The sequence below is a fragment of the Strix aluco genome, chromosome 6 (assembly GCF_031877795.1).
Source record: "Strix aluco isolate bStrAlu1 chromosome 6, bStrAlu1.hap1, whole genome shotgun sequence".
Lineage (NCBI taxonomy): Eukaryota > Metazoa > Chordata > Aves > Strigiformes > Strigidae > Strix > Strix aluco.
This window is the reverse complement of record NC_133936.1, coordinates 18,363,832-18,378,287: the sequence shown is the minus strand read 5'-3', so window position 1 is coordinate 18,378,287 and position 14,456 is coordinate 18,363,832. Positions and strand designations below refer to the sequence as shown.

At 62.4% G+C, this 14,456-nt stretch overlaps 1 protein-coding gene across 1 annotated transcript; it reads right to left on the bottom strand.

Moving 5' to 3' along the window:
• Window positions 1-438: 438 nt before the first annotated feature.
• On the bottom strand, window positions 439-13,156 carry WNT6 (Wnt family member 6). The gene is made up of 4 exons (XM_074828264.1): window positions 13,061-13,156; window positions 4,386-4,606; window positions 1,188-1,489; window positions 439-904 (listed from the first exon to the last, which is right to left on the bottom strand). The coding sequence occupies exons 1-4, from the start codon at window positions 13,135-13,137 to the stop codon at window positions 443-445; spliced, it is 1,062 nt and encodes a 353-aa protein (XP_074684365.1). The 5' UTR covers window positions 13,138-13,156; the 3' UTR covers window positions 439-442.
• Window positions 13,157-14,456: the final 1,300 nt, after the last annotated feature.

Genomic DNA, 14,456 nt, shown 5'->3' with positions numbered 1-14,456 from the left:
CTCTACAACCATGGAGAAAAGCAGAGAGGGGATAAAAAATGAGCCGGGCTCTGCCACAGGTCCCAGCACAGCCAGCACGAACAGGAGGCTGGAGGGAGTCCGGCTGATAGGGACTCACAGCCGGGGCAGGATGGCTCTCCAGCCAGTCCCGTCCCGGTATGGTGGTCAGCGCTTCCCAGCCCTCCCCAGGAAGCGCTGTGGCACACCGGCTTTAAATAGCTTTATTAGTGGAAGCTCTGCACCTGCAGCCCCCACTGCATGGGCTGTGGAGATGCCAGGCAGCCCCATGCTGTCCCCTGGGGAAGCTGGGACTCCCCGGGGCGCAGAGCTGAGCTCACCCACGCCGTCCCTTGCCATCGGCTCAGCCTGTCTCTGTCCCAGGGGGGGCCGCAGCGTGAGCCTGGGGTGGCCCTCCAAATTGTCCTTGCCCGATTCCAGACTGTCAGACGCAGAGGCTGAGCTCCTGACGGACGGAGCACTTGCGGCACTGCACCACGCAGCACCAGTGGAAGCGGCAAAGGCAGTTCTCCTCCAGCACCACGGTCTCGTCCCGGTGCCCTCGCCCACAGCACAACAGGTCGCACCCACTTGTGTCCATGGCTGTGCTGTTGCAGACGCGGCCCCGGGTGCCCAGCGAGCCCGTCTTACGGTTAGCCGAGCAGAAATCAGGCGAGTCAGCCGAGTAGATGAGGTCCTGCTTGTCGGGAGGCTTGATGTTGTCCCCCACGGGGATGAGGGTTTTCCCGTCGTTGCCTCCCATCACCTTGAAAGCCCCATTGAAGCGCTCGAGCAGGCGATCCCCCACCTCACGAAAATGGGGCATCTTCCGCCAGCAGGTCCGCAGGGTGCAGGAGCCCGACAGCCCGTGGCATTTGCACTCCGTCCTCATGTAGCTGCGCACCGCCTGGGGAAGAGACAGTGATGTTCAGCCTTCAGTCCCCCGCCTCTCTGCCCAGCACCCCCAGCCAAAACTCTGCTTCTTGGTGCTGCCCTGGCCTGGGAGAGGGTGCTGAGGGGGCACAGGGGGTTTCCAAAACACCTGCAAAGGGCTTCTGAGAGATATTGGGTCCATATTTCACCCAAAGTTGGTGCAGGTACATGTTTGGGGGAGATAAAGGTGAAGGGTTGAGCTGGGAAGGGCACAGGGGGTTGATGCTTGCAGAGGGCAGGGAGCACGGGGGCCTTACCAAGCGCCCAGCTTCGTTGTTGTGCAGGTCAATAAGAGCTCGGATGTCATTTTTGCCCTTCTTGCTCTTGGCATCCATGAACTGCTGAGATTTCTCATAGCCGAACTGCACGTCGTCCCCGCAGCCCCCCCACTCCCAGGCCGTGCCCTCCGTGCCCGGACCCACCGTGGGCGAGGGGGGAGCCCGGCTCCGCGTCAGCTCGCAGCCGCACTGCAGCAGCTCGCCCATGCTGCAGGCCTGCGTGATGGCATGGCTCACCCCGGCTGCCGTGATGGCGTACACGAAAGCTGTCTCCCGGATATCTGCAGGAGAACAGACAGGGCCAGGATGCGGGGTCAGCTCTGGCAAAGACTCTGCAAGCAAAGCATCCCCCCGCCGACATCCCGTGGGCGCTCGGATCTCCCCTCCTCACCCTTCCTCTGTGCTCAGTGCTGCTCCCCAGGTGATGCACCCACTCTGGAGTGATCTGCCTGGGGCAGGAGCTTGTCTCTTGCAAGCAGATATGCAGAATCTGAGGGATGGCCAGGCCTTGCCAGCATTCCTCCACCCCAGCTGTAGGGTCCTAGGGGCAACAAATCTGCCTTCCTTTGCAAGGACGGGTGCTGCCCCATAGGCAAGAGGGGAGCTTCGAGAGCGGGGGGGGTCCTGGGTGACTAGGTGGTACACACAGCTTCCTCACACTACCCTACAATGTCCCTTCAAGCAGTAAAAATCCCAACTCCTGCTGCAAACTGGCATCCAGAGAGGAGAGAAGTGCTGCGAGGGAAACCGCAGGTACCACTCACCCCTCTGCAGGGTGGCAGTGATGAAGCTGTGTTGCCCGCTCTCCCCCCATACCCGCTTTGCCACGGGGCGCTCCCTGCTCCCCTCCCTCTGCCGGCACAGCCTCCACCCTGCAGGATTATTTATTATTAGTATTTGCTCCTGTCTCTCTCTGCTCCGGGACACGAATTCCAAGCATCTTTCCCCTGCCCGGACCTGCCGCTCGCAGCCGCAGCCAGCGGGGGATTCTGGCAGCAGGGGTGCGGCGCCCTGCTTGGGGGGCTCCCGCACTCCCCCCCACCTTGTGCCAGGCAAACCTCTGCCCACCCAAATGCCAGGGCAGGGCTGGCCCAGGGTGGTGACACGCAGGGGGTGCCTGGGGCATGGGAATAGAGGGGAATGTGTGTTTTGGGGAGTGCCGCATCCCTCCATCTCCAGCACTCTGACTTGGAGGGGCTGTGGGAAGAGGGGCTCCTGGGCACAGCTCCATGAGCGGCTCCTCCACAAGCCCACGCAGCACCTGATACCCACTGGTGCTGGTAGAAACTGAGTACACCAGTGCCATTCTAGCAGTGTCACCGTGGGGACGGGTGTCCCCTGCACTGGCTCAGCCAGACCCAGTACACCCTCCTATCCCTCCAAAGCCCCATGACCACCCAGCTGCCTGGGGCTGGCAGAGCCCTCTGTGGGCAGCCCGCAGTTGGCAGAGGTCCCTGTGCCACCCTGCCAGCCGGGGCCCCGGGGGCATGCCGATCCTCTGACAGCTCCTCCAGACACGTGGCTGCCCCCAAGCCAGCCTGCCCTGGCACGCCACACCTGGCACAAGCAGCAGGGATGGAAAGGGAGACAGCTGTGACTGTGCTGGGGAGGCCATGGCTGGGAACCAGAGCCCGCTGCAGCATCCTTGGAAAGAAGAGGCTGTCAGATGGGATGTACCCATCTGATGGCAGCTGGGAACCCCCAAAAGTTTGGGATGGTTTATGCAGTCCCTGCAGGCTTACAGGGAGGCTCGTTCCTTCTGGCTCCTCTCAGTGTAGGGCAAGCTGTCTGCTTCTGACACCCATGATGGAGCCCTGGGGATCTCCATGCCTCTAGCTGGGATGTTGCATGTCCTCAGAGTGTCAGGGGCTCCCAAACTCACCGCTGTCCCCAGACATTGCTCATCTCCACCACCCCAGCAGCTAGGCTGGGACAAAGAGAGCATGGTGGCTCCTTCAGCATCCCCATGCCTGATGCGCCTGTGCTTCCTCCAACCCAAGCTGCCTCTGGGTACCCAACAGCTCATCCACCAGCATCACCCACTTGCCACCTGGTCAGGCCCTGGCACCCTGGCACCACCCCGCTTCCAGCCTGGAGCCCTGCCTGGCACAGATCACATCTGACTCGCTGCCAGGTTGGTGTGAAAATAGGTGACTCCAGAGGCAAGATTGTCCCTGTGTGCCGTTGATCTCTGCTCCTTGACTGAATACACCTCCCTGTGTTGGGGGAACCCACACTTGCAAATCAGCTTTTTAAAAAAGCCTGATGCCCTGCCATGGGCCAGTGTCTCCCTCAAGGCCCCAGCTTTGCCCCTCCACTGGTACCCAGAGCTGCCAGGTGCTCAGGGTGCCCTGCCCCTGGCAATGCCCCCAGGGAGGCCACCCCGACCCCCCTGCAAGGCTCAAGGGCATACCCGCTCTGCCTTGGCCCAATGGATGCACCAGCAGGAGATGCACCACCAACAGGGGCAAGACTAAACTCACCACCCACTAAGGGGCCCTACCAACCCGAGGTGCTTTCATTATCTCCCTCTTCCCTATCCACCCCGAGCTTCTTTCCCTGGGGAGCGTGGCAGGGCTTTCCCATCCCTTACAGACTCAGAGGTGCCCTCTTGCTCTGCCCCTGCTCCGGCTTTGACGGGCCTGGGTTTGGAGCACTGTATCCACCTGTCTGGGACCTGCCCATCCCTCCCTGCCACCCTGCCCTTGTCCTTTGGGGTGACATGAGGGTGTCCACCCAGAGACACAGGGATGAGGGGGCAAGCACTCCTCTCTTCTGCTCCCTGCAAGGCCAGGAGAAGGGATCTGCAGGGCACCCATGGGGCTAGGGGCAGCTCCCGGCGGCTGTGCACTGCCTCCCACCCGGGCCCCTTCCCCCAGCACACCCCGGGGTCCCAGGGGAGCAGTAAATCACTGCCAGACGAGGGTGCATTCTTGGGCTTTGTGAAGCCCCGCACTGTCTGGGAGCATCGGTAATTGCTTCATTACAACACGGGGAGACATGTCCCGGCAGTAAAACCTCAGCGTGACTGCACCAGGGAGCACTGAGCAACTCCCCCCACACACACACACAGAGGTTTGCACGCCCAGACTCTGCTCCGGGAGTCCCAGGGAGACACATGACCAGGCAGCTGGAGGCTTTCTGGGAGTTGGGAAGCCGAGGAAGTGTTGGCCTTACCCTGCTGCAGGATCTTGCCGAAGTACTTGCTGTGGCTGGTGCAGTTCCAGCGGCGGAAGCGGAATTGGTACTGGCACTCGCGGACACCCAGCTTGGTGCCTTTGGCCACCTCCTGAACGATCTCCGGCTCCAGCTGGCACAGCTCCGCCTGCTTCCCTGCCAGCCGCTTCGTCTTGCGACAGATGCTGTTGGGGTCCATGACCAGGGGGCTCCCCACTGCCCTGCAGGAGGGACAGTGAGCAGAGCAAAACCAGCACCCAAACCTGGGGGGGACCAGGGTGGGGATGGGGCATGGCCAGGCCTGCTCCCAGGGACAGAGCGGGGCCACGGGGAAGTGCTGGCTCAGCACTGAGCCTAGGTGACCAGGGGACAGGGAGACGTATGCAGGGAGGGCAGGACAAAAGGTATGGGTGACACCTTCATGCCAGCACCCAGGGGATAACTTGCCCTGCCCAGACAGTTGGGGAATGGGGCAGATCCCCAACTGTGGGGCTGGCTGGAGGATGATGCTGGCACACGCCACTCCACACCCCGAAGCCCTTGGGAACATCCCTGGGGGTGATGGCGGTATCCCCGATGTGAGGTGGCAGAGGCTCTGTGCTGCTCAGCACCTGCTCTTTGGGTCTGGCACTGGCCCAGCACAGCCCTGGCTTCACGGTGTGACTGATGCCCGCTGCAGCTGAGGCTCCCAGAGTCCTGTGGGCATAGCAGGGAGCCCAGCCAGCACTCTTGGTGCGCTTCCCCCTCTCCGGGGGGGCTCGCTGCTTTACCCTGTGGGAGACGAGCCGAGTGACCTTGCTGGTGATAAAGCCCCTTGGCTGCTGGCCAGGCTCCCATGCTCGCCTCCCGCTACCCAGGCACTGGCCCCAGGGGAATGGAGCCGCAGGCAGACGTGGGTGTGTGAGGGAGGGCTGCAGGTGGCATGGCCAGCACCGCTGATGCCAGCACAGGAGGGCAAGTCTCGGCTCGGCCCATGTCAGAAGCGTCTCCTCCTCGCCAGCACAGCTGGAGCGAGGTACCTGATTCTCCGGGCTGGGAGGCAAAGTCTGAGCACGACACCGCACTCCCCAGCAGGCCGCTGGCTACAGAAACTCCTGTACTTTCCCCACACATATTGCCTGGAGTGCCCTCCATGGCACGGCTCGCGCAGCTGCGCAGCCCGCTGGTGCCGTGCCCCGTGCCGGGGCGGGCGATGCTCCAGCTCGGCTGCGGACAACGCCGGAGACGCAGTGGGCAGAGGGCAGGCACACCATGCTGGCAGCCTCCCACCCACGCTGCCCGTCCTGTGGCACAGAGACCGGGTGACCATGGGCCACCCCAATTTAGCACGCTCCAAACACAGCCCCACATGGCCCCACCTCGCCTCCAGCACCACTCCCACGGGCTCAGAACTTGTCTGCTCGATAACATGATTGTTCTGGCTGCGGATGCCCACAGGACCCCAGGGCTGGACTCAGCATTCCCCAGCACTTTGGGATGTCCAAGGACTGCAAGGCCATGTCCCCTGAGGTTCCCTAGGGACCAGAACCCAGGTGGCCCATGGTGCTGGCAGTCCTGCTCATTGGGGAGCACCGGCTGCTCTGCAGCTTCCAAACCCAGACCTTTATAGTCTGGCCAAGCCCCAGGGGCTCGAAAATCACAAGCTGAATCTCGGTGTTTAACTATATTCTGGGTTTCCTTTTCACGCGCAGCTGGGGGGCTGTGTTTGGGACACCAGGCTGCAGGACTTCGCTTGCCATCCTGCCCCCAGTGCAAACTCCCTCCAAGGCCCTTGTTTGAAGCTTGAGGTCTTGCCAGGGTCCCCCCGCCCCATATCAGGCTCCCAGGCTGTCCACATCTCCTGCCCACCAAACACCAGCTGGGTTTGGGAAGGACGTGCCCTCTTGCACAGCCTGGAAAAGGAGCCCTTATGCTTTGGCTAGAGGCTTAAAGGGTTAAACAGCTCAACCAAGAGGCACAGCCTGGAAAGGTGACCTCCAGCAGGGAAGCTGAGCCAAGCCCACACCACTGTTGGGGAGCATCCTTCTCCCTTTGCTCCCCGCAACTCAGTTTCCCTTTGCTGCATGATGCACAGGCACCTCTGCAAAGGGATGGGGCAGCTGGGAAAACACTGCAGGGCTGTGGCTGGGCTGGCTTAGGTCCCTCATCGATGGGTAAACTGGGGCCCATGTGAAAAGCCACCAGTGAGCCTGTCCAGTCCCATGGCACAATGACCACATGGGGATTCAAGCCTCCATGCCAGGCTCCAAGCTCGCCCTCCCTGGGGACCGTGGGGTCCCAACATCCCCACGGGATGGCGGAGGTTTGGCCGCCTGCTCTGGCGGGGTGGGGAAGAAGGGGAGCTGGGACAGGACTTTCATTAAAAGACAACTCTTTGTACTCATATAAAAACGATGCGCCAGACCCCCGGGGCCATCAGATCAAATGCTGAACTGTGGCTCACCCCAGCCCGCCGGATCAGGCCGGGAAGAAGAGCTCAGCCCCGCGGGGCCGGGGGGCGGCGGGCGGCTCGCCGGCATCGTGGGGGTCCCCACCCATGGCCCGGGCGGCAGTGAGGCCGGTGGGAGCGCACAGGAGCTCGTCGGCCATGCTGACGAGGCGTGGGGTGGGCTGCCTAAGTCCGGCGCAATATTAATTTCCGCTGGCCTCCGCTTTCTGGCGCGGGGAGGCTGCCGGGAGCCCGAGAGCTGTTTTGCTTTGGAGGGTTTGGGGGGGGGGGGGGGGGGAGACAAGGGCAAGAAAAATGCTGCCAAACTGCTACCGCTTTGGCAAGGGCTCCGGCGCGGGGCCCAGATCTGCCTGAGCTTGTCCTGCTCCAAGGCCTCCCGCATCTACAATTAAGGTGCCCCACCTCTGCCGCCGGGCACTCCTCCCCCTGCCCTGGTGAAGGAGCCGGGTCGCCAGCCCGGCTCCCCCCAACCTGCCCGGGGCACCCCGGCCTCCCGCCTGGCAGCCCCCGGACAGGGTCACTGTCTCGGCAGCATCCCTCCTGCCTGTCCCCGGCGTCCTTTGCTTGCTGCCGCAACTGCTGCCGGGTGGCTGCTGCCTCGTCCTGAAAGGAGCCAGGACAAAGAGCTCCACTTTCTGATGTGATTTCCAGCACCCCTGTGCAAAGGAAACTACCCCCATTGTTGAAAGGGGAAACTGAGGCACGGAGGAGGAGCTGCAACCTGCAGCCAACCTGCTGCTGTCACCCCTTTGGCTGCCACAGCTACAGCCAGAGACCTATCCCAGTGACGCACGGGAAACAGGAGTCACTGGCACTTCTGATGCAACCCCTGTGCTCTGGCCTCACTGCAACAGAGCCTGGGGCTCCTAAGAGCCATAACCACCAGCTTTTTCAGCTCAGCTCACGGTCATGGAGCCTCCATTATGTCCTGGTCTGGTTCCCAGGCAAAATCTGGGATTTTGGGACCAAGGAATCTGGCACAAGTCCCCATTTCCCCCCTGGACATGGAGCTGGTGTGGAGCAGGTCTTGTCCTGGCCCTGCCAGCAGACTGTGATCCAGGGGAGCCAGGGGGGTTCCGATTTGCAGGAAGCTGATGGAGACGGACTGGCCACATGCCAAGGAAGAGAATGGACAGCCTTCACAAATGGCACCCCCATGTTGGGTGGAAAAATGTCTCCTTTGGTCCTGATGTCCCTGAAACCCTGAGGGAGAGTGGCAGTTGTGCTGTGCCAGCTCCACGTGGGACCAGCCGGGTCTGCACCCATTGAGTACTGCTGCCTGGTGTTCCCGTCTGGCAAGGGCACCCTGCTCTGGGGTAGCAAGGGAAGCCATGCCTTGCTTCCAGGTCTCCATCCCAGCCTCTGAATGCCTTCAGGAGGGGAAGTAGGGTGCCAGGGTACCCAGCCCATCGCCTCGAGCCCACAGGCACTTCTCCACCTGCTTGTAAAGGTGAGAGCTGCAGGATGCCAACCCTGGAGAGCCAAGCTCCATCCCCAGCGGGACAGGTCACCCTGCATCCTCCCCAGTGCTGTCACATTCAGTGACAGTCCCGCAACGAAATCGGACATGGCAGGAGCCCATCTCTTTCCAAGCTGTGCAAACAGGGTGAGGGGGACACACACATGAATTTTCACCCATCCAGCTTTCCCTTCAACCCACGCAGGCGCGCAGCGGGTACTTGGCCCCTCACCCGGGGCGATGCGTGGGTGCTGCCACTAACCAGGGCAGCCAGGTGTGGAAAGCGGAGCAGGAGGCGCACAGAGTGGGGGTGAGTAAGCAGCAAGTCACTGCCCTGGGGGGGCACAGCTGGGGCTTGGCTGCCAAGCAGCACCAGGGGCACCGAGGGAATAGGAAATGCTGTGGGTTCAGGAGAGCAGGGGGACGGGGTTCCCTGCCCTCCTCCTCACACCTCCTCAGCAAGGATGGGTTGCAAATAGTTGGGATGCCGCCCAAAGGAAAGAGGCTTTGGCATGGCATGGTGTCAACCCATGGACCTGCCAGCTGCAGGGTCATGCCGAGGCCAGGTGCTTGCGGGCAGGAGCTGCCCAAGCTTGTGCTGCGGGTAGTGTGGGGCATGGAGGGAGCACATGCCCACAGAGGTGGCAGTCTCAAAGCCATGTCCAAGCCCTGGAGGGCCTGGGATAAGAAGAAAAGGGACCACCCATCCCTGGTCACTGCATCCTTCCTCTGGGCACTCATGGAGGCTGGAGCTAGGGTGGCATGAGGGCTGGGCTAGCGTATGCCCAAATGTGGGTGCCACACATGTCAGCAAGACCTTGTATGTCCTGAGCAAATATTAGGGTGTGCCCAGCTCTGCCTAGCACCCTCCTCCACAAGGGGGGTTTGAGGAGGCCAAGCCTATGATGCAAAGCCCAGCTGAGCCCTTCAGTTTGGGGCATGCACGTGGCAGGGCTGGGCAGCCTGGGTGTCACCATGGGAGAGTGGAGGTGACCAGGAGTAGGAGTGAGGGGGAAAGCTCAGTTGTCTTTGGGGGAGGAGACATGTAGCCCAATTCTGGAGCTGGTGCCATCTCAAAGAACACAAGGGAAACTTTTTCCCCTTTGAAAAATCCAGCAGGTCAGCAGCTGCCCCAGAAGGGACACAAAGAGATGGCACCGGGCAGGGGCTCCTGTGCTGGGAGGTGCTTTGCTGCCTTCACAGCGCTGCTCCAGGGGTGAAGGCATGCCTGGGACAGCTGGGCAGCCCAGTCCACCAGGCACCATGGGGAGCCATGGGTTGTGGGGTAGCAGGTGTGGGTCAGCAGGCCTGGGGGGTGACTCACTATGGTCACCCCAAGGCATGCAGGCAGGGCCCTGCAGCCCGGCAGCCTGCCCTTACAAGCTCCGCGTGGTGCAGGTGCCAGTCAGAGCAGCAGAGAAGAAGAGGAGGGCACGGGTGCATGAAACCCACCCAAGGGGTGTGTGGCTTCAGGGGATGCAGGGCTGGGACCCCCTCAAGCAAGGCTGCAGCCACTAGTGCTGGTGGATGGGTCCTCCCTGAGCTCCTCTGACAGAGCCCCACGAAAACCTGGAGATGCACTGCCCATCTGCATCCATGGGAAGCAGACACAGGGCAAATGTCCATTCCCCCGGGCCCCTCAGACTCACAGCTGGAGTGGAGCACATCTCACCTGGGATGATCTTTCCCCTTGCTCTCTTCCACCTCCTGATTGCTCTCAGTTGTGCCCACATGGGCACTGGGGAAGCCCAGCTTTGCTCACCCCCATCCCCACAGTGCCTCCATCCCTGTAAGCACAGCCCAACCACAAACTGGCTTGGCTGAAATCCTGCCCTGAACCTGCCCGGGGCTCCTGACACACCAGGTTTGTCTGCCCCATATCCCTGCACCCTCGGGGCCAGCCCAGGAGCCCCAGGCAGTCCTACCTGTCCTGTTCAGGGAGAAATCACTGTTGCACAAGGAGCTGGGTGAGAAATATGAAAAGATGAGGGGAGGAGGAAGAAAGAGGTTTTACAGGGCTGGTGGGAGCAAGGGGAGCCTATTTGCTGCAGCCTGGCACTAACCAAGGGACCAGCAGCACCTGAATGAGACACCTTTCCATCAGCACTGACCACAGCCTGCTCCCCTCTGCCATGGAAAGGTTCGTGTACCTGCCCATCCCTCTGTCCCCCTGCCTCTTCTTAGACAGAGAGGCACAGGGCGTATAGGACAAGGGTGACTATATCTTCAGTGAGCCCTCTGGGGACATCCAACCACAATGAGGACACTCTTTCTCAGGCTACGATGTCATAAGCATGATGTCACTGCTTGTACATCACATCCAAACTGTTCTCTGTAGATGCAGCCATCTGCCAGGATCCCGACAGGCGCAGTTACCACCCATCAGTGGCCAAGCCCGGCTGTGTGCCTGGGCTGGGGCCTGTGCCCCCCAAGGACCCATGCCTGCTGCACCCTGCTGTGCCACTCTCACAAATCAGTTTGTCATCAGCATGGGCAAAAAATGCCTCAAACAGGCAGCCCCTTTGTCCCCTACCACTGCACAACCAGAGGTGCATTACCCAGGGGTGGGATGGGGGGGTGGTAAAGACCTTCCTTTACTGTCCAAGGGGAACATGCCCCCTTGGCTAAGCACCCACGGGTGCCCAGAGATGCACACGTGAAGGCGTGCCACCAAAGTCCCTATGCATTGGTGGCAGAGACAGCAAGGAACAGCCCTACCAATGCCACCCACCCTGAAGCTTCCAGGAGCCGTTACACAACACATGGCTGCACCCCTGAATCCCTCCTCACCAAAAGCAAAAGCCACAGACACCAGTGCTACCCAGACCTGGGAGAGGGGACGGGTACCAGGAGCAGGCATGTGGGAAGATGCCTGTCTTGAGCTGGCTCAAAGGGCTGGGCAGCACCCGGACCTCTCTCCCCCGCACGGGAAGAGCTCCCTGGAAATGAGGGATGACCTCAGCCGGGGGCCGGAGATCCCAAACTCTGGGGGAAGCAGCTCGTGAATCAGCTGGCTGCTCCAGTGCCCCGTCCCGGGAAGCCCGGCATGTCCGTGTGGTGGTGCTGGTGGCCTCATCCACACATCACCTCCTCCCGGCTTGCTGGCTCCGGAGCAAAGCGGAGTGCGTGCTGGTGATCCCTCTGCAGCCGCTCCACTGCCCGGCGCATTCGGCCGCGCTGCGTGCAGCTGGGTTATTATTCTTAAATTAAAGGTTCCTTTTCTTCTTCTTTTTTAAGAGAAGAAAAAACAAGTTTGACCCCTTGCCCTCCTCTGCCAAATCCTGCTAATCTCCCCGAGCCAGTGCTGCCAGCACACGCATGGCGTGGTCACGGCACCAGCAGGACCCAGGCTGGGCGGCGAGACTCAGCTCTGAGCAGCCAGGGTGGGGGGCAGTGGGTACCCCGGTACCCTGCCCTTGTCGCTGCCGTCTGCCTGCCCCCGAATTGAAGGCAAAGTGATCTCCTGCTTCACCCCTGCCTGCTCCAGCCGTGGGCAGGATGGGACCGATGTCCCTGGAGCTGGGACATGGGGCATGAGCTTGGGGGTGAAGGCTCACCAGGTGGGTGTTGATGAGGATGGGGCAGAGAAAGCGGGGACAGCTGAAGGGACAGGTGTGTGTGCGGACCAGCAGTCTGAGAATAAGACAGGGAAAAATAGCAGCTCTTGGGCAGCAGGAGGGACTGTGCCCTGGGATGGCACAGCTACCACAAGGCAGGTGGCAGGGAGAAGGGGGACCCTCTGCACGCACCCTGCCCTAGCCAGGGCTCACCCTGCCTCGCTCTCCCCTCCTCTAGCAAGAAACGCAAGGCAAGCCCCTCTCAGACCCGCGTTAACCCCTCCCCAGCATTAAACACAGCGCTTGGGCTCCAGGGCCGAACTCTCAGCTGGTGTACAACTGACTGTAACAATACCATTTACACCCACCCCCCCCGCTTTTGCCTGGCACCCCAGGAGCCAGGGCTAGCGAAGGGGATGGAGCTGCAAAATAAATCACTGGCGGGCAGGCAGGGGACTGGGAGGGGAAAGGCTTATGGAGAGCTTTATTTTAGGGGTCAAAAGAGTGTGACAATGTGGAGACGAATAGCCTCAGATAATGAATGATAGCCCGGACGGCACGCCGGGGAGCTGGAATCTAAGCACTTAAAACCGGATAAAGACAGGCTGGGTGAAATTCTTAATAGATTTAAATAGTTCATGTTTCGACAGATACCTGGGCTTTCCAAGGCTGGGTCCCAGCTCTGCGCCTGTAATGAATCCCCCACCCCCTCCGGTATCCTGCAAGGCACCGTCTCTGCCTTTGATGAAGGCACCATTACAAACAGGGGTTTTGTCCCCGCTGCGTCCAGGCCACCGCTTGGGAGGGGACACCGTAGGGACCCTCAGGCTTTTAATTAAAGTTGACTTATTGGAGGGGTCTGGAGGCCCCTACCCCCCCTTCCCCAGCCCTCAGGCATACAACCCTCTGAGACTGCGGGCTTGGGGTGCGGGGAGGCAGGCTGCAGCTCTTTCCGCAGGACCTGGGTGCCCCATACCCCTGAGGGTCCCCCAGCCTGCTGTCCCCAGAGCCCTCATGTGCCCGAGCCCCGACAGCGTGGGGGTGCCCCCCATCTGGATCCGCCTGGCCAGCGAGTAGCAGTCCCCATCCAAGGGGTGCCCTGGGTGTAGGGGACTCTGTTGTCCCCAAGCTGGGGAGGGGGCACCACTCCCGGAGAGAGAGGGACCCTGTGCGCGCCCTCCTGGCTCCCACCCCGGGGTGTCCTACTCACCACCAGAGCCCGATGATGTTGGCGGGGCAGAGGAGGATGAAGAAGAGCCCCAGCTGGGTCCGGGAGGAAGGCAGCATCCTGCCAGGGCTGAGGGGAGCGCCGAGCCTCCTCCGCGCCCCCGCGGGGAGCCGGGCAGCCGGGGTCGTCGCCGCCCCGAGGGTTCGGCCGGGGCCCCGGCGGGTGGGTGCCCGCTGCCTCCCTCCGCCGGGCCGGGGCGGGCGGGCACCGCGGCCGGCGGGGCTGGGCTGGGGCTGGGCTGGGCTGGGCAGGCACCTCCGGGCGGCTGGAGCGCGGCGCGGAGGCTGCTCCGGAGAAGGAGGAGGAGGAGGGACGGGGCTGCGAAAGCATCTGCCTCCGACAGGGAAACCGGAGCCCGGGGGGACGGACAGGGCGGGCCGGGCGGGGGGACTCCTGGGTGCCAAGCTCGGCTCCCGGCGCGCAGCCACGGGCACGGCGTGGGCACGGCCACGGCCACGGGCACCCTCCGGCAGCGGGACAGTGGCCGCAGCCCGCCCGGCCCCGCGTCTCGCCGCCGCGCTTGGACGTGCAGCCCTTTTAGCGAGGTCTGGCTGGCACAGCCCTGTCCCCCGCAGCCCTGGGGACCTGGCACGGCCCTGCCTGGCACAGCCCCACCTGGCACAGCCCGGCTCAGCCCTGCAGCCCTCGTGGGAGCCTGCCTGGCACAGCCCTGCCTGGCTCTGCTCAGGGTCCTGGCGTGGCCCTGACAAACCCGACCCGGCCTCAAGGTCCCCCCTGGCACCTGCCTGTCACTCTCTTGCCCAGCCGTGACACTCCTGGCACAGCCTTGCCCAAACTTGGCACCCCTGTGTTGCCCCCCAGCACAGCCCTGCCTGGCCCCTGTCCCCGTCCCTCTCCTGGGTCCATCTCACACAAGCCTGGCTCCGTGGCCCTGCCTGCCCTCGGACCAGTCTGTCCTGCCTGGGGACACTGGAGGATTGACACACCACCACACCCCCCCCAAGCATCTCCCAACATTTGGCTCCAGCTCCTCTGGGGACACATCTCTGGGGCAGGAGGAGATGCAGGTGGGTGACAGGAGCCAACCCCAGGAGCAAAGAGACCGGGAGAAAAGTGTGGGGAGGGTCAGCTTGTTTATGGTGATCTCATCTCAGGTGCAGTCAGGACCCAGGAGGGAGACAGCCCCCAGCACCAGATCACAGCAGGCAGCAGGAGCTGCCTGGGGCAGGAGAAAGCTGAGGGGCCTGGGAGGTAGCGGGTGGGGGGGGGGGGTGGGGAGCACACTAGGACCGGGTGGCTCGGTACAGGAGGAGCTGGTGCCAATAAGCTGCCACCCCAGTTTTCCCCCCCTGAGCAGCCTCAGGAATGGTTTCCCAGGGCTCAGCCCAGGGCCCTGGGTCTCCGCTTCCTCTTGCAC